The 24,562-nt window shown below is 38.1% G+C and overlaps 1 protein-coding gene across 11 annotated transcripts in view; it reads left to right on the top strand.

Moving 5' to 3' along the window:
- The window catches only part of SOX5 (SRY-box 5), a 601,783-nt gene that overhangs the window by 360,806 nt on the left and 216,415 nt on the right, over window positions 1-24,562 (top strand). For 10 of the 11 annotated variants that reach the window (XM_017736702.1, XM_017736703.1, XM_017736705.1 and 7 more), the window contains one exon: window positions 21,331-21,541. In XM_017736702.1, coding sequence (XP_017592191.1) covers window positions 21,331-21,541 — 211 coding nt within the window. Of the gene's footprint in view, window positions 1-17,507; window positions 17,730-21,330; window positions 21,542-24,562 lie in introns of those variants that run through there. The other variant, XM_017736708.1, reaches the window with a different exon arrangement.

Here is a 24,562-nt window from a genome sequence, read left to right as displayed (position 1 = left end):
AATTAGGTGAGAGTAATCCCATTCACAGTACATGGTGTTAAAGAAATAATGCATGTTACTGTGCAAATATTCTCTCATATTTCTGTAGAAGTAACCATGTTCAAGTTCATCCTTTTTGGGGGAGGGGTTGGGGGGTGTTGTGTGTGAATATTCTATCAGAATTCTTTTGTAACCAGTACTGATGGTGTTTAGTGGGGTTCTAAGAATTGGATGTTCCCTGAAAGCAAACCTTTTGTTTTATATCTATTTAGTAGTGTTAAGTTCAAATAATAAATGCGTTGGTTGGCAGCATGTATTAGAGAATAAAGTAATACGGAGCACCTTAAAAGGGCAATTTTGGGAGGATTCTCTAAGTGTTGAATAGTGGCATTAATTCTAGTGGGTTTCCCCTTTAAAATTTAGGGAATTATAAAATGTTGTTAGAAGTTCAAATGCTTAATGAAGCATTTGTCGGTCTTAGTATCAGCTGCAATGAACATCAAATTTTATTATTCAATTTAATTGATTACAGAGAATGTATGTAACCTGTTAAAGATTTGATTTAGCCTTGCTTGGTCATTTTTGCAAGTCCAAATGCCATGCAGAGGCATAGTCAATAGACCTAGCAATGTATTAGTTCAGAAACTGTAGTTAAATTCCAGCCTTACTCTGTAGAAACCTGTCTGCTATGTGTGTTCTTATTCTACTTATGTCCTCCTCTGTGTTTAATCCAGAAAGTGGGTATATGTACATGTGCACAGCTTCACATTTTGGCACCACGTTTGGTATATTGTGTGCTGTGACTTGTATCGTGCCTGCAGGCCATAGGAAAATGACACAAATTAAATGTGAAATAGAAGGAGACATAATTTAAAACTTCTATGTTCTAGAGATGCAGTATGGCATCTGAGAGTTGCAACATATTGCAAAAAATTCTCCCTATTTCCCCAACAAGAAGCCCATGTTTTCAGCTGTGTAGGCTGCTGGAGACACAGGCAGCTTCCTTGGCTGTTTGCTGGGAATAGCTGTCACTGTGTTTTATTTGAGGCACTACCATGACCACTGCTACACATGCTCTGTCTCCTTCTCGTTCCTGTCTAACTGCACAGGTCAGTGTTCTGCTCTGCCCTCTTCTGTGGTTCTGTAATTATATTTACTTTACATAGGCATGCGAGTTCCCTTTTTCCTTTTACATATGTTGTTTTGCTTCATGCTGAGAAAACTCCACAGCCTGACAGGGCGCTTTTTTTCTTTCCTTTTTTTGAGCACTCCAAATTCTATCCAGCTTTAAACTCTTATGTTTATAACCCTGAATATCTCTAAAATGTCTTTACCTAAAACACTTTATGGTTTTATTACCAGGTTTATGCCAGTAATAATATTCACATCAGCTTTCTTAGGGATAATCTTTAAGCAGAACCTAGCAAGAAAGGCTTTGAAAACTATCATTCCCAGGAACGCAAATCTCGGAACATGAAACATCGGTTTAATCGCCCTCTCTGACAACTTAACACGACAGATTGAAAAATACAAGCCGATATGGAAGTGGGATCAATGGATTATCAAAGTCCTAAACATCTTTTCTTGGGGGGGGGGGAGGCGGGAAGCTTTGGGGTCCATTGGCATGCGTAAAACATGAAGTTTGCATAGCTTACCACGGATCCACTGCTGTCTGACTGGCAGGGAAGTTGAGAGGGAGAGAGAGAGATTTACATGAGGGAACTCAGGGGGCTTTGTCACGGCAATTGTATAAAGTGATATACAGTGCAAATCGACTCGAGCATGTCCCTGGATAGCAGGCGGTTTACAGCCTCTTCAAGCAGAGATTACTGCTTTATCTTGTCATACTAAATTAACGTGGCAGCACACTGTTAAACAGTGGTGACCTCTTCATCTGTGGAAATTGCTGCCTAGAGGAGAGATGGCATTTAAGACTCTCTCTCTCTCTCTCTCTCTCTCTTTTTCTCCCCTCCCCACCCCACTTTTTCTCCCTATCCTCTTCCCTTCCTCCCTGTCTCCCTCTCTCTATCTTGGGTTTTTGGTTTTTGGTTTTTTTTTTTTTTTTGCTGTAGGGCCCTGAGGCATTTTTGGGTTAGGTTGTAACATTAAAGACAAAAAGAAAGAAAGAAAGAAGGGGGAAGGGAGAGGCTTTTAACATCAAGGTGACAACAGCTATGTGTTAATTGGGCCTTTGTTGTTTGATTAATAGCCACTTTGGTGTAGAATATTAAGACAGTTGTTTGGACAACTTTCTAAAAATGACATGTCCTTTCAGTAAACTGGGATTAAGCGATGTTCTCTGGTCTGCACATTTTAACTCCTTATTGTTATTGTATTTAGTCCTAAGATTGCTGCTCTTTCAGAGTGAGCATTCCATCCAACGCTCCTGGCACCATCCTCGGCTGGCATGGAATGCCACAGCTCTCTCCAGGGGCACTCCAGGGAGCTGCTCTGGGACTGGTGTTATTGAGGGTCAAGGTGATGAAGATATCTCTACGGCGTGGTTGAGCTCTTGTGTTGGGCTGTATTTTAGAACTGAATAATGCTCTGAGAAATGCAGTTGAGTGGGAAAAGGGAAACAACCATTTCATTGGGCTGGCAGTGTGATACAGAAGAACAGGAAAATTAAATCTTATGTTCCCATCTTTTTCAGTAAACTGAGTCAGTGAAGGAGAGGATGACATTTCTTCCTTAGACCAGGTTTTCTCTTCTTGATTTTTCTATTTACTGTGCAGTGCTTCACTGTGGGTCCAATCCAAAGCTCTTTGAAGTCACTATAAAGACTGCTTTGTCTTTAATAGGCTTTGGATCAAGGCCCACATGACCTTAGGCAAATTATTGCAAATCAGTGTTATGAAGTGCTTGGAAATTTGCAAGCATACATGTCCAAAGTATTAATTTTTGATATACTTTTAAAAAACAGTTGGGAGGCCAGGTGAAGTCAGCTTGGCCAGCTTGGCCTTGGAGATACCTGTATGTGCTGAAAATGGAAATGTTATGGGTGCATGTACAGTTTCTCTTCCTATGCTGTTGGGAATGCCAGTTGACAAGAGAAAATGCTTTCACTTCAGAAACTCAGCAGTGACTCTGGGATGCCATAGGACTTTGACTACTTCAGTCATATGAAGATGGCTGTAGAAATTTAATGATATGAGATGGAAAAGGACTTGAAGATGATCTATCATGGATTTTTCCCTGCTGGAGACAATTGTTCCTTACTGTGAATTTTTGAGCTGCCACCTACACAAAGATTCATGCAAAATTCTGTGCGTTTTGTATGTAACATTTTCAGATGCAAGCTTTTTTTCACTTCCCTGGGATGCCAGCACAGCTTATTTTTGCAGCAGAATATTTGCCATTTCAGATGCAATGTATCTGTGAACACTGATGTTATCATTGTTTTCTTTGGTTGAATTTTGAAGGCCATTGAGCTAAGCATTTATACTAGAGATATGGAAAGGACTGACTTTCTGATTTATTATTTGTAGAAATCAATGTGTTTGATAATTTATGTACAGCTTACAGAGGCCACGTAAGTGGCTCATGAATCGATCAGCAGCCAGCAAGAATGAAAGCTAACGAGCTCGTTTCAATAGCAAGTTGCTCATTAGCAGGTAGGCTCACTGATCTTTCAGGTTTTCCAGTTCAAAGTCACATGCTTTTTCCATGTTCTCGGAAGAAGTAGTTTCCTTGCAAAGAACAGAAACAGAAAAAGAAAATGCTGCAAGGGTTTGAACATTTTCTCATCACTTTGACATGAATGTTTACAGTAAATGCTTGATACTGGGCTAGAGGGGCAGCCTTCTAATGGTCTCAGCCTGTGCCCGTCACTGTAGTGACATCAACTTCCAGCCTCTGAAATTGAGTTTACTGAGAAATTAACAGTATATATGGGAAGAAGAGGATAGAACCCTCTTCTGTGTTTCTGCATAGAAATCTCTACATTCCCAGCACAGCCTTTTCAGTCCAGATTTTCTCCATCTCAGAAGCCATGTGTGGGATGCTAGACGGTAAGCAGGATGTCCTTTCCTCCATTCCCAGTCAACACTGTGACCCATCCTGGTTAGATAATACCAGGCGTGTGTCTTCCCCTCTCCAGGTAGTATTTGATTTGAAACACTTCTTTGAAACACTTTGGTGCTTCCAGGAGGATTTTTGTGGGGTGTGTACAAAAATGAGCTAGTTTAGCTCAGTTGTTATCCTTCTTGGTAGAGATACCAAGCACTGTAAGAACATGGGAATCAACCTCCCCCTAGGAAGTACTCTAAGGGTCCGTACTGAGAAGTACTGTAGATTTTATGTACTAAGGCTCATAAACATGCCTCAGAGCAGGAAACTGGTTTAGCTTTGTGCATTAGCAGAGTACATTGGTGTCCAGCACTATAATTTTTTTTTTCTTGTAGTAAAGAAGCAAATTCATTTTTAGTCTTTTTGAAAAGTAAACTCACTGCTTTAATTACTAAACTTCTGATAGACTATTCTTGAATCCTTATGTTGCTTGTATATATAAGTATATATGTAAAAATATTTAGGTGTATATATACAAACACATGTATTTCAGCTATCTCCTTTAGACATGAGGAATACACCACTCCTGATCAGACTGAAAAAAACCCAAAAAAACAGTTTCTTGACAGAGTTGCCTGAGGCTCCTGCAAAAGAGGGACTCTCGAAACATATTTTTAAAATATTTTTAAAATAGACAGATTTTCCAAATCTCAGGAATAGATTTTCAACTGCCTGATTTGGCTTGAAATGAGTTGGCTGAATCAGTTTCTTTTTCTTTTAAGTAAGTCTATAAAGCTTTGATGAATCTGGATCATTGTTTAGCACTTATCTCATGAGTAAAGCTTGAGAGGTTTGGCTTGAAACTTACCAAATCACATCTTTGGAAAATGGCCCAAGCCTATTGATTTATCTTAAAAAAAAAAAATCCAAAGCAAAACACAACTAAAAACCCCTGATCCAGCTTAGTGAGTAAGTCCCTTACAGATCTATAGAGCCCCTACTGAATGAGCACATCTATTTCTCACCATTTGTCAGCCTTGCACTTCATGGAACTGTAGGGCTGAGAGGGATTGGGAGAGGTCATCCAGTCCCAGCTTCAATCCAGGGATCAGCTGTACCAATGTAATATCTTTCAGGTAATAGTCTGACTTCTTGAAGTTACTCAAGACAGGAGACTTAGAACCTCCTGGTCTGTCTGGCCCAAGGTATTGCTGTCTCTGCCTTTAGAAAGTAACTCCTGTGTAATCTTTCCTGCATCAGTTTTCTCTCATTAATTCTTGTCCTAGCCGCTGCAAGCATAAGGAAATATGCTCTTTTCTACCATAAATGTTTTTGTATTTGAAGAGTGATACCACATTCCCTTGTCTCAAACTTTTCTTTCAGTATATGGAGCTCTTGTCTCCACCATTTTTTTCTAAAAATATTTTACTTTTTTGCTGCTTCTCTGAACTGCTTACAGTAGAATCTTTCACATTTTAACAACTGTGTCTCCTGCTTAAAAACAGATGCTTTTCCATTAATGACAGTGATGTCTGCAGCAGTTGCATCTGAGATGCTACTGAAAATCTCTAATCCCAAGTGAAAACAGACTCTGGGTGGCTCAGACACCATTTTAGAACTGGTGCTGTGTAGATTTGTTCAATTAACTTGCAGTTAAATCCTCTCTCATGCATCTTCTGATGGAAGGAAGGCTTTGTGTGCTGCTCTCCTTTGCATAGATACCTGGCAGAGGACAAGTTTTGGGGCTGCTTAGCTTTGCTGAGCTCTGAGTGCAGAGCTGTCGAGTAACGAAATGGATTCTAGTGTCTCCTGCATATCCAAACAATTGCCAGTAAAGTCTGACTACAGAATATTTTCTTAGCGGATGGAGGAAAAAGAAATGTTGAGTTTCAAAGACTAGGAGTTTCCAGGGAGGAAGTCTTCGAAATTTAAGGCATTTGATTGGGAAATCAGTGGGAGAAAATAAACATTAGACCTCATGGTATCAATTTTATGAGTCATATTTAAAAAGTATTCAGTTCCCTAAACATGATTATTTTAATATGCATAAGGTAAAGTGTGCAAAAGATTTAAGATCATAATGCATTTCCTTTTATTATCTTTAAGGAATAAATTGTTTGTACAAGCTTAAATAAGGTAACTAATATAATGAGGATTATGCTTTTCTGTATGTTATGAATGTAATAAATCCTCTGTTAAAAAGGAGTTATCAAGTCAATCTTTCACTTTATTAGATGACATTTAGTAGAAATTGACCTTGATGTCAGTCAACACTTCTGTTCCTTTTACTGTGTTTTGGGCTACTTGATAAGAGAAAAGCCTCTTCTCCTTAAAATGATTTTTTTCCTCCCTTGTCTCTTGATTTTTACATTTTGGGGCTCTTGCCTAGTGACCACCAGAAAGAAGGTATGAGCCCGCTGGGTGAGCTCTTTGTGTTCGTGAACTTGATGCATTTTTACAAAGTAGTGAAGTAATCTGAAAGGGAGAGCAAAGACATGGAAGGTGGTTCATTTGCTGCACGCCACTGCTTTTTTTGGAGCTCTGCTGTAATAACTGCAACTTCAGTGGTAAATACCTGGTGATTCTTCCCACCTGTGCATCTGAGAGAGGCTGGAGATCAGTCTGGGGTACAGTGCAATAGAGGGGTGTGCTATACTGCCAAAGGAAAACCAGTATCAAGACAAAAGGGCAGTGATGGACAAAATTACGAGTTGATCGTAAGAGAATCTTCATATAGTGAAGCTGTTTTCTTTTCACTCTCCTCCTGACCATTTCCAGCATAGGATTTTGAACAAACTTTCCTATCTTTGGAAGTGCAAAGTGCTTCTGCAGTCAAAAAGTCAAAGTAGTTGATGGCAGATGACAGCTGCTGATGAGCAGCTTCAGTGTGGAATTTGGGTAGAATGTAACAACATAAAGATATAGAAATTTTACAGAATTAACAAACACCACATGTCCTACAGTAAAAGAAATAAAGTTCACATGGTGGTACGAAAATGATGGTCACCTCACCAGACAGGAATATTGGGAACAGGCGTCATCCTTGGCCTGTAACTAAAAGTGCAAAAGAGTAGATAGGGCCAAACATCTCGGAACTCTTCTGGATTTTCTGCATGCATTTCTAAGGGAAGTCTTTGAAGATTCCTGTAAATACAGGATATTAGCATGTATTATTTCTGAGCAAGAAGATGGAAATTAAAAAAAGAACAAAAAAAATAAAAAAGGAAAGCTCTGAGATTTTGTCAAAGCTGATGTGAATTAAGGGGCAGTCCTTTAAAATGGATGGCTCTGTTAAAACTGACTGGAGGACTTGTCCCAGGAATTGTGGTAGGAAATAGCTCTTCATCACTGGCAAAAGATCAGTTTGTACTGTTACAGTTTCCTTTTTTTTGCTTCCAGATTTATCAGTTCTCTGTCGGATAGTCTTTTGAAGTGTTTTGATAAATAATTGTACTTGTGAAGGTTAATGGAGTGTCAGTCCCTTATTTACTCTCAAGTCAAATGTAGTGCACGCTAGTCAGAAGTGTAGCTCATGCTTCATGACCAGCTGACCTTAATGCTTTAAAGTGTGGTTATAGTCAGATAAATGACTGTAAAAATGACATTAAAGGATCCTATGTTTTCTGTCTTGCTGTGGCTTTCAAAGTCAAATGTAGTTGCATAAAAATATGATATTTCTATTAATTGCCTATAATGCTATAACTTCACCCAGAGTTTGAAAATATGCTTTTTTTTGCTTCACATCATCCCTAGTAATAAACACTTTGCAAATGGTACTTAACTATTTTGTTGGTAATATGTCTGCAAAGCAGAGTCCAGTTCCTTCTTTTGTAGCTGTATTGAATCTTCAGTGCTGAGGGTAGTTAAAAAAAACAGTCAATAAAGCAAGCAGATAGACATGACTCAGAAAATACATGGGGAACAAATATGTTGAATATAGGTGACATTTTAAAGTCCAACTGTTCTGTTTATCCCCATACACAGTTGGACATTCTCCTGTTACAGAAGCAGAACACAGATACTTTCATCTGAACTTCTAGTAATCTGTGTCAATCTCAAATTAATTCATCCTTGCAGTCAGAAGAACAATCAACAATTTCCAAAGCTGTTTTTTACTGTCTGTTTTCCAGTTTATTTTCATTAGTGTCTTCACTGTATATTGGAAGTGTTTCTTTTCAGTAGTGCTTAAGCCCTAAAGTAAAATTTAAGATGAACGACTAAAATTTGAGGGATTTTAGCAGCTAATTCTGGCCGTGTTTTATTTATCACTGTGCATAATCTGAGCTCTTAACTTACTCTGTTACTTCCAAGGAAGAAAGTTTTACTTCGTATTGAATAATAGCTGACATGAAAATGAATAAACACAAGGGCTTGAAATCAAATGTGTTCAGGAAGTGCGATTTCTAGAACAGTTTAGTCTTCTGAAAATGTGATCCCATTGTTCATTGAAAATAAGTTGTGGAGTTAAATGCAGTTTGCTCATGGCGATCTTCTGAAACTCTTGCTGAGTTGTTCAGTGTTCTGGCCAGCTCCTGTAGAAAACAAATGTGCTGAAATCTGGAGAAGCATGTTGATAATCAATATCTTAATGGAAAAAAAAATTTACAAAAAGATTGGGTATTTTAGGCAATCCTCAGAAGTTCTCCATTCAGTCACTGGTAATGTAACTTAGGTATTGCTGTTGGACTCCATGGGCCTTCCTAATCCCAGGTTTTCTCCTTTGAAGAGGATGTTTTGGCTATTTTGGGTAACTGATTTGTGTACCAGCAGTCCAGATGAGCGTGGGGCCAGGTTCAGACCGGTTCTGAACCTTTCAAATCAGATCCAGCTGCGTCAGACTGGTTCTAACTAGTTCAAACAAGATCCAGCCAGTTCAAACCAGTTCTGACTGGTTCAAACACGTTTGGACCAGTTTGAACTGGTTGGATCCAGTTTAGATCAGAAGTTGCGGCGTCATGTCATAACATCTTTTGACCTCTAGTTTTGAAAGTTTCTCTGAACCTGAAGTTACAAGGCACTCTGTAATGTTTGAATAACAAATCAAATAAATCAAAGTATATTGAGAAGAGCATTATATAAATGTGTGAATGCAGCCTCCAGTACTGTCAGAGGTGCTGTAAGGAGGATTGGGTGCCTTTCAGAGGGACCATTCTTAATGTGTCTTACTTTTGCCTCCTCATAGCATACAAACAAGCTTCTTGCATAGTTCCCCTGTATAATGTCATGTGCATGTGATTTTCACTCTTATTTCACAGGCAATTTATTTTTCAAATAAGTCATCCCCACATACTTGTACATCTAAAGATTAAAAAAACTGAAATAAAGAAATGTTGTGTAACTCTTTTGAATGTGCTTAAATATGTATACTGTAAGTGTAGACACTCGTAGACCAGAATAGAAGGGAAGAGGAAAATAAGAAAACCCTTCAAAATTTACTGTAATTTCTTTTAATGTGTATGAATACATATATATATTTGTGTATATATGTGTGTGTGTGTTTATAGATAGATAAATGGATAAAAACTGTGACTCACACAACCAAATACCCTGTCTTTGTGTTCACCCCCTGTCTGTGCTCAAGGTCTCTATGTGCTCAATAGGAGCTTTTTAATTATTTTTCCCTGTTTGATGTTGCTGAGTATAATGAATGCATTGCAGAGAACTTTTTGTTAGAAACCTTCAGTACATCAGCTTAGTTCTGGTAGGCACAGTGATACCTGGTTGGATCACATTGTGAGACCCAATTTTAGTAAATTTAAGAGAAAAAAGAGAGAAATTTTGTAAAACCATGCTCTGTTAGTCAAGCAGTGCTTCCTCACCATAAAGCAGCCTTACATTCTTTCCAGTCAAAGTGGAGAAAATTGTGCCTTTCTTATTTGGGTTGGGCAATTCTGTGGGTTTTTCAGCATCACTTCATGATGACTGAAAACTACAGGGAATACTCAGAAATAAGTGATTCAAGGAGGACCTTGGAGAAGAAAGGCTATTTCCAGCAAAAGTTATTCATTCTCTGCTGATGGTGGATAGTTGGCTGTGACTGTAGAATAATTGATGTTCCTTGGGGTTTTTTTGGTTTGTTTGTGAACATGACATACAACAATGCACAAAACTAATTGTTAAGGAGAATACATTATGCATTTAGTCATCTACAGGAATCTGATTTCTTTAATGAAATGGTATAAGAGAATGAGAATGAACTGCTTTAAAGCTAATAAAGATCATTTGTATTACTCAGAATAATTTAGGTAAGTGATGAGAAAGGAGAGGGAAATTAGCATTTCTGTACAGTTTGCTTACTGTGTAATTCTTAATCAGGAATGTCACAACATCCCTTGATATCATCTTATCACAAAGGTCTCTTCATAGTAGGCAATGTGTGCTGCTGACTGCAATTTACAGAAACAGAAGAAAGAATAACTCATCTGCAGAGCTAGAACAACTGTGAATTTATCATAAATTAGAATTTATTAGGGTTTTTTTGCATCACTCAACCACAGTCTAAATGGTGAGGTCTGTGTACATTTTAAATCTTGTTTAAGCTCTGCTTGGGTGAGCTTTAGAATGGGACTTAAATGATAAAATGACATCATGCTGCTCTCTGGAGTAGAACATAATGTTACCATTTGAGGTGTAGTAAGACCCAGAAGAGTGAACAGAGAATTGGTTCTTGTTAACCCTTGGATGCTGAATGTGCTCTGCCATTCCTGTGCTTTGGAACCTGGCAAGTCAGCTCATGCCATTTCCTGACTTGCTCTATGTACAATACCACAAAGGTATTTTGTGGGGATTAACTAAACAAATTCTGAGTATCTCTAACCCATATTATGTTTATATATCAATGTTATATTGATTGACTTTCATCATATTAATTTTTACTAATTATCCTGATATATTTGGCATTCTCTGATCAAATACCATCCTTTGAAGTGCACAAGATCCAAATAAGTTCGATTCCTACTCTGTAAACATGTTCTGTGGAACTGTCTTTCTGTGAAAGGATTTATTCTCTGTTTATAAGCACAGAATATATATATTCCTTTTCTTCTTATATCCTGTGGAATCTTTCCTCCAAAGGTGAGGAAACTACTTTGGTTTACACCAGAATTCCAAATTCCCTATCACTAAAATTGTGTAACAGTTGTAGATAGGAAGAAAATCAAGTTATAAAAGAGCAGAACAGGTTTGAATTTGGGAGGGAAAACAAGTCTGTTAATAACTGTTAAATAAGATTAAACCAGTTACTGCTTGGAAAAATCCTGTGAATTACTGTTTATGTAGTCATTACTTAAGAAGTGTAAGAGAGTTAGTAGTAGACAAAGCAATTGAAGTCTGTGAAAAGCAGGTAGAATAGAGAATTTAGATAAAAGCATTAAATTCCTATTCTTATGCCATCTTAAACTCCAGTGGAGACAGTGAAGCTATTTCTCAAGTAGCATTCCGTTTTAATAAAGTTATGTTTTCTGGCCATTCTTGAAAGTGAAAACTTCCAGAAGATTGCTTTCAGAAGAAAGAAATAGTGTGATGCTAATCTCTATGGAGGCAAAGACTATTTTGATGGTTATCACCCTGTAAGTCCAGTTGTAGTCTTTTGAAAAGGAAGAGAACAAATACAAGGTAAAAGTAGATAAATAGATGTGAATTGAGAAGGCTCATGAAAAATACACAATGTGTATCAAGCAGAACACAATTATTTAAAAAGTGTAGTGGATTTAGCCACATACCTACCCTTCACAGAATCACAGAATGTCTTGGTTTGGAAGGGACTTTAAAGACCATTGTGTCCCAAGCTGCTGCCATGGGTAGGGACGGGACTGCTTCCACTAGACCAGGTTGCTCCAAGCCCCATGCATCCTGGCTGTGAACACTTCCACAACCTATCCTGGGTAACCTGTGCCAGTGCCTCGCTACCATCACAGTAAAGAATTTCTTCTGTGTATCTAAGCTAAATTTCCCCTCTGGCGGTTTGAAGCCATTAGTCCTCCTCCTGTCACTACAGTTCCTGATGAAGAGCCCCTTCAGATACTGAAGGTGCTTTTGAGGTCTCCACAAAACCTTCTCTCTCTGGCCGAAATACCCCCAACTCTCTCAGCCTGTCTCCATAGGGAATGTGTTCTAGTGCCCTTACCTACTTCATTACCTTCCTTTATGTAGGGTGTGTGTAAGATTCCTTCTAATGCATGAGTGGACTAAGGTCTTCAAAAGTATAAAGAGCAAATGATTCTCAAGAAATTGATTATTGCAAGTTGCGTGGATTTCAGTCCAGAAGTTTGCATGCATTGAGCTGTGCTTCCTTCATACAGTCTTTCATGCATCTCATGCGAATGTTCCAGGTAAAGTAGCTATCAAAAAGGAAAACAAGTAATGCATTAAGGTTCCAAATTGATACAGCTGGAGCAAGTAATCCAAAATACAGCAAAAACCTAGATCATGAATGAGAGAAAGGCACTTGGAAAACAGTAATGCTGAAAAATGCTTGGGTGTGTTCAAACAAATTAGATATGATCTTGTAGCAAGGCAACAAAAAAGGCAGTAACAAGGTAATTATGATTTTCATAACTCTCTGTTAAGATTGTATGGGAAATAATGTGTTCAGTTCTGGCCATGTTAGAAAAAGAAGCAAACTGGAGGGATTTCAGGTGCAAGCAACAAATTACTGAAGAGCTGTAGGAGCTAACTTGTGAGGGAAGACTGAGAGAGTAAAGCCTAAATATGGTCAGTAATAACAAAGTAAATATATGCTAACTGTTCAAAACAGACAGAGGTGGTACAAGCTCTAACAGGGATGAAGAACCAAGCATCCAGTGCACTGGAAGAAGCAGCTGTACAAGAAGAGTTGGGGTTTGAACAGAAGTAAACATGAGGCAGCGTTTCAGAGCAATGAAAATCTGTAGAATATTCATAGGGAGATTGTGAAACCTCACTGTCTCTCTGAGACATTTTGCTAGCCAAATTCAAACATCTCAGGCCCTACCAAAAGTGGGGTTACAAACCTGCTTTTGGTATTTGCAGTATCACCCTGCCTTAGTATGAACATGAGCACAAGCCTTTGTGGGTGCAGGGTGTTCTCTTTTCTTTTGTTCCCCAGTTTAGAGGGTTGCTCTTTCCAGGCAAGATATCCTCCAAATGACCTTCAGCACGGAGAAGGCAGTTTTAATTATTCCTACGTGGCTTTTCTTTACTTCTTCTCAGCCACCCAGCCAAAGGAATGAATTGAAATAATCTGTCTGGTACAAGTTTTTGTAGGCTACCAGAGAACAGATGAAGTAATCTGACATCCCTTTCCATCTGAAAACGCAGTGAATTGAAGTATGAAAGCTGGGAACAGTCCAGGAGCCACTGCTGGCCTATGGCATTCCTTTTATCCTATCACTGAGTTCTGTTCAGATACCCCTCTCCCCTCCTTTCAAGGAATTAGCACAGACAATGGGTTTGTTTCATAGTAACAAAGCTGGTGATCAAACTGGCTTTGACACTCAACATAGGTTTTATTACACTCACAAGCCAGAGTTGTTGTATCTGGTTAGTAAGCTTGTATTTTTACAAAGATAATCGTTTTATACTGCATGATTTCCAAACTATTAGAAGGATTTAATGTATGCTGAAGCCTCTACCAAGCTGTTTTGATAAGCAGTCTTATTTTTTGTTTAGCAAGGTCTTACGGGTGATCTTTAGTCCCTCAGGGAAGAGCTCATAAAAGTCTTAAAAGTGCTTTTGCAGAGCTTTATTTATTATTTTTAAGCATGAAGATTACTAGCACAAAGATAACAAGGCTCTTATAGTACAACATGTTCTTTGTTTTTGCAGGTTATAGCTAACATATTAGGAGTTCTCAGAATGCCAGTTTTGTTTGTTAAGTGTTTTGAGAGCAAATAGATGTAATCCTATATTGCGTTATTTTCTTAAAATGAGTTTAGCTGGAGAAAGCAGCAGTAGGAGAGATCTGGTCTGTGTATGGGTGTCAGGAATCATGTCACCACATTTACCCATTACAAAGTAGTTGTTACAATTTTACTGTATTTAGTATCTAAAGATTTGCAAATTACTTTATATATGGGGGAACACTTCATTGCAAGAAATGGGACAAAGAGGTGGGCTAAAAATAAAACCTAAATATAGACCACAGAAGAAAATAATTTAAAAAACCCCACGCTTGACATTCAATATAAAAAAGTTCTAAAATTTCACTCACAACATTTTCTCATATATTTTTACTACAAACAGATCCACAATTTGCATATAATTCTTTGATTTTTAATAAATCAAGTAAAAATGATGGGATAAGCAGTAAGAAATACTGAACTTGTGCTGTATGTTTGGGGATGGGCTGGAATGCAGAACAGCCAGAGGAGAAATGTTTGTCTTAAAGCATCGGTTATCAGATTGTGCTCTGTGCTAGAGATAGTCTGATAATGGTCTGGTGAAGAGGCACGGAGAGTCACCCAGTCACACTGTGCTGGTTCCACCTCTTTATTTTCAGGCACCTGTAATGAAGTCAGTGAGAATTAAATGAATGTATCTGTTATTGTGCATTTTCAGAAATCCCACTGGGCACCTCCTTCTATCTGTAGATACTTAAATCCATGAAAAATCTGTTCCTATGCTCTCTAAATCTCAAAGGATAAAGTTAGAAATCAGTGCAAAACGGATTTTGAGTTATTCCTTTTGTGTGAATGCAACCAAACAGTTTCTTGCAACTCATCTCTAAACCTTGGAAATGTTTGAAATTGTCTCTTGATCATGCAGTTTTGGCAGCAGTTTGAGTATCGTGGTATTTGGAAAAAATCAAGGTACATTTCAGTGTTCCTGTCAGATATTGTGGGGTGGCACTTGATATATGAGAGAATTCCCAATTTCCGGTTTCAAGTGATTGGGCTGTAGTGCCCCATGGGGTAATGTAAGAGTAATATAAGGGCTCAGTATTTATTGCATCAATAAAAATGAAAACACAACTGCTATGAGGCTTTTGGCCAATAATCTCTAGGCTTTTTATATCAATTATCTAAAATGCCCCAAGCTGCAGGAAATATTTATTACTGTCTCAGTTTACATATGGAGGAAAAAGGTAGAGGAAAGGGAAGTGTCTGATGTAGCAGAGTTCCTGTAGCAGATGGTTGTCTTTTTGAGCTTTGAACCATTTTCAGCCAGGTTCATGGATATCAAGCACTGGAAGTACCTGTTAGTCTTCCCACTGAAATCTCTGCCAATGTATCTCTGCTTCATCAAAAAGAGGTTATTAATTAGATACAGCACTTGATGTCAAATAAATAAAACCTGAAGGACAAGAGCTAGTAGTAATTGCTAAAAATAAATAAAATTCCATTACCAAGCGAAATTTTAACGTTTTAGAGGGAGAACAAGATGTTGTCAGGATTCTGTAAGTCTAATAATTGGTAGTACCTCCAAGATATGGGTCATGGAGTTCCAAATACATTGTGTCAGTAAAGCCAAATCAGTATTTGATTTGAATGTATTTCTCTTGATGGTAGCATGGTCACAGTAAAAAGAAAAAAAATGTGCCTCTCTATTCACTGTGTTTAGTTCACCTAATTCAGGTAAAATTCTTAGCTCTCTGCCACAATGGCCCCTTCAGCTGACTCTTCTGATCCATTCACTAACTTATTCACTCTCATTTCATTTCCTTGTAATCATTAAAACCAGTCCTAGGAAAATAAAGAATCGGTATAAGGATAGTGGTTGGTTTGCATAGATCTAATTGCAGACCCATAGCCTTTGGATGTACATCTTTCCAGGTTTATTTTTATGATGCCCTTCCCCACACATATCCCTCTTTGGGTTATGTGTCAGTTCTTACTTCCTAATGATGTATTTATCCTCTTCCACCTGCTTTTCCCTTCTATGACCTTCTATACAGTCTCCTGTTGGCTTACTGTATCCTCCACTGTTTCCTTTTAAATCTCCTTGGGATCATTCTTTGCCACCACTGATGAGCAACTTTACTACGTGGAGACTTACAGATAAAAGACCTATTTAAATATAAGATAGATGGAAGGAAATTGTAACGTGAGAAACACAGTGTTCACTGGGAAGCCTTATGTGTTTGATCTTCCTGAAGGTGCCAGGTTGACAGCCACCTTAAACCAGTCAGGTTTGTGGCAATACATTCTCTGCAGCCCCTGTGACACAGAATGTAGAAGGAGAGAGTTTTCCAAATCACTTAAGTGGTTTGAAAATATGATTCCCATTGAATGGTGATGGCACTTAGGCTCCTGAAGTAAGTTAATGACATTAATTAAGGCAAGGATTGTAAATGGAAGGTTAAGAAAAAATTAAAGATCATTCTTGCTTTGTGAGTATTTTGTGTCTGTTTTGTTTCTTTTAAACCTTAACAAGTACTGGAAATGTCAAGTTGAGTTTTCTCATAATTGCTGGTGGGCCTCCTGTGGGCAATGGAAGTGTTTCTACAGCTTCCAGATTCTCACTTGAAGTAGCTTTGCTGTTGAATCTTACACATAGATACTCATTTCCTAAAATATTGTTAGGGAAAATAAATTTTAAAAAATAGGAAACAGTACTAAATTGCTGGAGAATCATTTGTCTTCAGAAGTGTGAAGTATTCTGTTTTCTGATTATCTCTTATGTCATACTGTTACCAGCCTCCTGGTCACTATGGAGACTATAAAATAGATGGGCCTACATGTCTAATGTAGAAAACAGAGAAAAAAACCCTGCCTTTGGTCTTCCTTACACATTCTAAAAGAGTGAACTATGGGCAAAATTCCAGCTTTGAAAAAAAGAACCTTTTTGGTTGCTTTTAGGATCGCAGGCTTCTTAAAATCAGACAATATCTATGCTTGTTTTAAAGACACAGGTATTTTATTCCAGGTGTTTTTGGCTGCAAAACCAGCAGCTTGATTCTCATTATATCTTTCTTTTTTTTTTTCCCTGCAGATGCAGACTTCATGCATACCATATGGTGGTAATTAACAGTTTCAGACTTAGTTCTCAGTTTTCTTCTGCTTCGATTCTTGGTTGGTTTGGGACAAAATTTTAATGTCACAGAAGCAGAGTTTTCTGTCTGAGTTTAATTGCAGACAGGAGTAATGTGCATCTCTAGATGAGGAAGGAGTAGATGAGATCTATTTAGAGCACTAAGAGATATTTTGGAAATCTCACCAAGTACAACCTGTTTCTTTTCATTAAGCCTTTAAATGTTTCTCTGAAGAACTGAAATAGGCCTCCCTTGGACCCTGGAAACAGAGAGAGACAATTTGAAAGATACAGCTGGAATGAAGAGTTTCTTTTAACAGCACAATGTTTGCACTTTTTATGAGAGCAAGGGTAACATTGTGTAATCTTTAAAAAATATATTGCTCAGTGAGGACAAGTCCATTGTCCAGTGACGTGACTTTTCCTGTCAATCACAAAGGTGACAAGGGGGCTAGATTAAGTAAAGCTTGCCCAAGATTAACAAAGGAAGATTATTGACCTCATCCTGAAAGGGCAGAAGCCTGTTTTATCATTAAACCTTGGAAGAGGTATTTCCTCCATAGGTGGAAAGCTGTTTGGCAATATCAAGGCAACTTTCTTGTAAATGAACAAGTCTTCCTGTGGATTCTAGCTTGGAACAGAAGCAGAAGACACATAATGTGCACCGGTCCCATTTTTTGTTGCTGTTGCTGGGGGGGAAAGAAGGGCCTAGTGTTTGCTTCAGCAAGATCTGTGTAGGTCCTTGTCTGCCTTTCTGAAGTGGGAAAAGCAAGAATCAGCAGCATCAGGTGTTGGTGAGTACGATCCCAGCTCAGAGTTGGAGGGAATATTGGGCCAGCACACATTAGCAGAGCAATTCACAATGCAAATGAACAATAGAGCCCCATCCACCAAGCAGCTGCTGACTGCATAAAAGTGTTACCAGGATTAACAGTGCTGGAGGCTGGAATGTAATCAAACTTGAACAGGTGAAATGGTTACGCAGCTGAGAGAGACTGTTCTCTAGGAAAAGAGTGTTTGTCCACTGTTTGGTGGCTGAGAGATGGGTCTTGTGTGTGGCTTGATGGACTTAATTTTAAAACGTCAGTAGTAGATATTGATGTTCCTTAATACCACATTACAGTGTTGTTGCTTTTCTCTCAGTTAAACTGAAGAAAGTCATGTCAATTTGTCCTTTTAAAAAAAGAACCTGCTAAATCTCATTTGTTGGGAGGGAAGTTCTTCTCAGGGGATTAATTTTAGACTGTTGCTGACATATCTTCTTGCCATTAAGGATTTCTCTGAGTGTTTTCAGGGGGATAGTTAAACTCTTGTATGCCGTATCAGAGGATTTTCTTTACTAGAAGTTTCTTAGCTTTATGCAACCATTGACACAAGCAGGTTTAATGTGGTGGAAGTATCCTTTCCTTTTACATGCTACAAGTGAAAATCCAGACCCACTGGGAGCTTTTTCACTTCTCCCAGTAATGGCATAAGAAAGAATAAAGTAAAAGAGAGGGACATGGACTGAAAGCCAAGATAACTGTTGCATGTTTCGCATTGTTTTTGTGAATGACAGAATAAAAAGATCCTGGGCTTGTGAGAAAGCAGATTCTGGAGCTAGTATGCTGGAGGATACATGTTGAAGTGTCATCAGCAGCAGAAGCTGGGGTGTGCTCTCATCCACCAGTACAGAAAGGAGAGGATTCCTCTTGGATTGCAAATCACGCAATGGATGTGTGATTGCTACAGATCTTTCTGAATGAATAATTCACTGGGGTACTGTAATTTAGCCCACTGAGATGTGATTGCAGCTGTTCCCCTACTGTATATGTGTTTTGATTGAGTGTCTTAAATCCCAGAAGTGTATAAATAGCCATGTATGTGATATGCAAACACTGCATACATGCACACCTAACCAGAGTGGTCTAAGGAAACTTCTTTTACGGCGATGGTTTCTTGATTGTATATTTTAGTATATAATTTGCCATTTTAAAAAACACTTCCCTTTCCTTTTTTATTCAGCTATGAAGTCTTCCTAACTGTGGTATTATAAATGCTTTTAGCCAACATTGTAGTAGGAGGATATCTCTGTTATTACTTTACATAATCATTCAATCTTGGGTTCTTATGCTTCTTCTCTTATAACAAACTGGTTTTATACTCAGAATATATTTGTACATAAAAAACCCCACTTGCATGTACCCCAAATGTACATGAAAACAGCAGGGGTGATACCTGAGGTTTAGGCAACTTTCACAAGTACTTTATGTCTGTGATCAATATGTGACACACAGAAACAGGAGTGAAAGTCTTTGGGACCTGCTTTGGATTAAAACAAGAAACTAGTTCCTGGTAAAATGAAGAAACACGCTGTTCTGTATGTAACTGATGGCATAGGTAGATTTAAGAACTGTAACTAAGGATGATATTTGGCTTATCTGTTTCAAAGTGTGAATAAGAAAGCAGCTTTCAAGATATTTCCTCTTTTAGCCTTGTGTGTAGGAAAAAAATTGCCACTTGGTGATAATGGTATAGAGTTTTAGATAAAATCTGAACTGATGCTGAAGTTAACCATTTTGCTTGTTTAGATTGGTGTTAAAAAATCAGTTTATTCAAGTCTTTATATGGGAAAAAAATTGCATTTGGGTTCAGCTAAGTTTGGTAGTCCGGTGTTAGCAACTAGGAATTTTCCAACTGCAAAACAGAAATGGAGGGAGTTGCAAGAAAAAGAAAAGGAGCATTTCTGTTCATTGGAGTCGGAAAATTTTTTAGGGCTTGGTCAAAAGCTCATTGACGTCAGTAGAAAGTCTGTCATTAACATCACCGGGTTTGGTTTTTGGGGCATATGATGGCCCAGATTGTAATCTCAGTTAAATCCGATTCTGTTAGGGAATTTATTCACTAGTATAACACATTCAAGCTGCTCAAAACTGTTTGCATTAAAAGTTTTCTTAACCATAGGTAGTCTTTTTGCCACAACAAAGTAGCCTGTAGAAACAAATATATTTCCTTTATTGCATGTCTTCCATGTAGCTTTAGTCAAATTTTATTGAAATAATTTTTAGCAATTTATGTTCTATTTATAAAGTATATCTTTTTTTCTGAAGTACTGTGGTTTATTAGAGCAGAGACATCAAAATTACTCAAAAAAAAAGAAAATTATAACACAAATAATTAAAAACAATGTGTGTGCATATTTATAGATATATGTATCACGGTCATACCCTCTGAAATGAAATGAAAGAATGAAAACAATGTAAAAATTAAGACTTTTTTAACCAAGTCTGTAACTCGCATCACAAGATGATCCAGTGGCTTTTTAAAGAAATAATATTCATTAAACAGCTGAAGTACAAAAATGTAAGGTAATAGGACAGTGAAAAAAATCCTGGAAAATCACATCAAAATAAAAACTATGCATGTTTACAGCATTATATTTTATGCAGTGTATTACTCTGCAGCAAGCTTTGTTTGGAGACATTGACCTAAGTTTTTCAGGTACAGATGGCATATATTAGCAGAGGAAAAAATGGGTTTGGGAGATGTGTACAGACGGGTAGAGTATAACAAACATGAAAGGAGAAGGAATTTGTGCAGAGAACGTTGCTTTATGTTGGAGGAGATGTGGAGGAGAAGGCTCTCACATTAATGAAGGCAAGTCTGAAGATGCTGGAACCAGTTTTGCTTTCCGTTAAAATTAATGAGTAGACCTCTGTGGACTCTCACGTGAGGAGGGTTGTGTGCGTGTTCCAGGAAGTCACGGAGCTTTGCCATTGTGCTGCCAGGGAAAGTCATTAGGACCACCTTTGTGAAAAATACTATTTCTACAAGAAGTGAAGGTTTAAGACAGAAGAGAATAGAATTAGAAAACAGAAAGCAATTGCTTCATCCTTTATAGATGGGAGAAATGCTTGAACTGTGAGTAAAAATATGTCATATGGTGAAGGACATTTAATGTTTGGTTACTATTTTATTTCTTACAACAACTAGCCAATGAAGGCATTAAGCACTTTATAAAGTCAGGAAATTAATGGTCCTTGTAAAAATTGAAGGTTTTTTTAGAAACAGAGCTGTAAAAGAACAAACAATTAAAGGTAATCAATACCATTGTTATTAGGAAACCTATGAGAACAACACTTCTTCTCAATTAGGGAAAAACTGTATTTTATGTTTCTCTCTTGCAAGCTGATCTTTGTTCCTTCCAGCCTGTAATCTTGGTTTATGCTTTATGGATAGGCTTTGTTCTGGGTGCTTTTGAAGCATTGCATGCCTTTTTTAAAGGTTTCAAGAGAAGAACAAATAGCAATGAACTCAAAGAACAAAGGATTGTTCTTTCTTTCTTTCCGTCTTTTTTTTTTCCCCCTTCTTTAAGAAAAGAAAGAAATGTTTCATCTTGTTTTTCTCCCCTTTCAGGAAGTTGATGGCAATAAAGTGATGTCTTCATTTGCCCCGCACAACTCATCTACCTCACCCTTGAAGGCAGAAGAAGGTGGGCGTCAGAGTGGAGAGTCCTTGTCCAGCACAGCCCTGGGAACCCCAGAGAGGCGCAAGGGGAGCCTCGCGGATGTCGTGGACACCCTGAAGCAAAGGAAAATGGAAGAGCTCATCAAAAACGAGCCAGAAGGTAAGGCCTGGGAAACTGGCCAAAATTTTCTGTGTTCTTTTCTTTTCTGCAGATCCTTTGGATACATATACTTTTTAGTCTTGCCATTTTCTGCTCTGTTCGCTTTTCCTGGTTAGCAGAATTTAAGATGTTACTGTTCTTGTCTACATTAGAGGTAGATTTTGTCAGTGTCCCATCATAGCTAACATTTTTAGCTTTTCCCAAAAAAGAGAGTCTAGAGGTCTTTTTGTTACAGTTGCAATCTCCTCAGTACGCCTGCATTGAGCTACTTTTAATCACCTGGGGGCTTTTACACCGCTACTCCCCTCTCCCCATTCCTAGAGCTGAAAGAAATATTATCATCAATATCAATGTTTTTGTGACATGATCTAGTGTTCACATCATTATTTGAAAGGTAAGAAGTTAAACTGGGAATTCATGAAAGCTTTTGTGTGGGACACATTATCCTCTGTTTATCTGTAGTGCAGGTGCTGTACAGACGGAGAGAATGCGTGTGTTCCCTGCATCATGTGTGGCCAGCAAGTTTCAGCTTTGGCTTATAGGATTCATTTCTGGAGGACTGGTGTCTTTTTGAGACCCTCTCTCCAGTTGGTGGTGATAGCACTTGTGCTCTGTGGGCTGAGACTAAGATGAAAGATGAAGATTTTTAGTTTTTGCCTGTTTGGGGCAGAGTCAAAGTCCTGACTGGAAGATGAAGTTCTCATCATGTTCTCCATAGATATCCACATGCCTACTTACAGCTGTCTTTTCAGGGCACTGCGAGCCGATTGTATGAACATACTGAGCCTTGTTTCCTAGTGCACAGTAATGAGACACTATTTTCATTTACACTCACCTATCCTGTTGTGCAAATCTATTTCAGATGCTTTAAAGCAGGGCTCTCAGGGCCAATCTCAGTGCTGAAGCATGAAGTGACAGCACCTACAAGAAAATCTTAGGACAACCTTGCATACTAGAATGAAAGTATGGATACAAACACGCTGGCACATACACAAGCATGACAGGATTGTAAATTAGGCTTTTCTTGACTGGAGTATGCAGTAAGGATCTGCTGGGAAACAAATTACTTGTCTAAGCATTTTTTTAATATTACTTACAGGATTTCTTTTGCTTTTAGGTTGACATAATGGTCAGTGCCATAACATACATGGTGCCTTTGGATGGAAAAGATCGGGGGGGAATGGGTGGGAAGGAGACCAGGCTTTTATCTGAGAGAGGAAAGAACAGCGAGTTCTGGGCAATGTATAAATACTCTGTTGAGTATGAGGTTGTACAAGCTGCACAAACTCCATTAAGGAAAGGCCACAGATAGACATGAGAATGGTTACAGAGCTTGTGCATTATCTCAGCTCTCCTAAAATGAAAATATACAGTACAAACAAAAGATCTACAGCTTTGTGAAGAGATTGGGAGAGAGAGGAGGGGGAGCAACTGAATGTTGGGCTTTGCAAATGCATGCAACAAAAAATCTTTTCTTCCCTCTAGCCATTGTTCTATTGTCTTTCAAAGGCCATTAAATTGAACAGCAGGTTGTGATGAAAATTTCATTAAGACCTAGTTAAATCATTATGAGGGTGCCATATTCATGTCTCTGCTTACTCCCCATCCAGGAAAAAATGAATAGGAAAGAGTTGAGCTTTTTTTCCCTTTCTCCTTAAAAGCGAACTAACAAAAGTTCAGAAGTTAGAAGAGAATGGGAAATGGGACATGAAACAAAAGGAGGCCAGAGAGGTGAGCTGGCTAGGAAGAAAATTAGACTTGCATAAGAGCACTGAAAGGTAGTGAGGGACAAATACATCATTTTGACAAGCCTCCCTCCCCCTTCCCTTCAGCCAACATGGTTGTTTTTAGAGTGGCTAATTAAAAAATATATATTTCTGGGTGCAGATGGCAAGACTGTTCTTAAAGGTCCTCGACAAATGCAAGTCTTTTTCCCTAAATGAGTTATATACTGACGCAATACAGTGTCTTCTCTGCTTGAACTCCAGCAGAAAATTATTGTCATGTCTTCTTCATGTAGTGCTAAAGTAAAATTGTCAGTCATCACTGGTTGCTAGCCAGGTAATTAGCATATTAATGAATTTCCCTGTGAATAAGATGTTACAAGTGGGAATCTTTGATAGTACATGTAGGTAAAAATGCAGCAATTTGTGATAAATGCATATTTCAGTAATGATTTTTAGTCTTGCTAGTTTGTAAACCTTTGTGAGATGGAGATCAAGAATCTTGGTTAAGCTTTGCTGCATTATGTCAACACGAATAATATAATACTTTATTTCCCTTTGGGAAGAAAGGGAAACATTTGCACCAGTAGTTGAGGTTTAATTAAATCAATTTCCTGTGAATCTTCCAAAGACCAGATATGAGCCAGATTCCCATTTCTCTATGTACTCAAAAGTGTATATATTATTTAACTTGTACAATGGGCTGTGTTTGCTCTCTTTTTATTGTTTGAAATAGTCTTCTGAATTACTGTGGGAAACGTGCTTTTGAAGCATTCTCTCAAATGGCCTGTTTCTTCAAAATCAGAAAAAAGAGAAGGGCTGGATAGACAGCTTTAGGTCTCAATTTAAACCTCCTATCAGGCAGGGACAGGGCTTCTCTTTTCTGAAATGGGCTTTAAGGACAAGTGAGATATTCCAAAATATTGATAACAGGTTTGACTGTTTCTAAGAAAATTTATAGATACAAGGTAAGCGGTATTCTTAAATTATGTTTGTTAGAAAATAAAAGTAAAATTTAGTAAATTTTGTCAGTAAAGGACAAGAATTTTTACATTTTAAACATACGGCTCAGAGTGCAGCAATGCACACATGTACATATGCACATATGTAAACACATCCCTGTACTCACACATGAGCTGATAAGGGAAGCATCACTCTTCATATAAATGGTTTTCATGTAGATTTGTTGTATATATGCCCTTGGTGAATGTGCCCTGTAGGAATCCATGCTACCTAATTTTCCAAAAGCTCATCACTTCCTTTTCCTCCTTAGATATGGGGGGGGCGGGGGGGGGTG

The sequence above is a fragment of the Corvus brachyrhynchos genome, unplaced genomic scaffold (assembly GCF_000691975.1).
Source record: "Corvus brachyrhynchos isolate BGI_N302 unplaced genomic scaffold, ASM69197v1 scaffold246, whole genome shotgun sequence".
Taxonomy (NCBI): Eukaryota; Metazoa; Chordata; class Aves; order Passeriformes; family Corvidae; genus Corvus; species Corvus brachyrhynchos.
The sequence above is the reverse complement of the archived record's forward strand: the minus strand, read 5'-3'. Positions and strand labels throughout refer to the sequence as shown.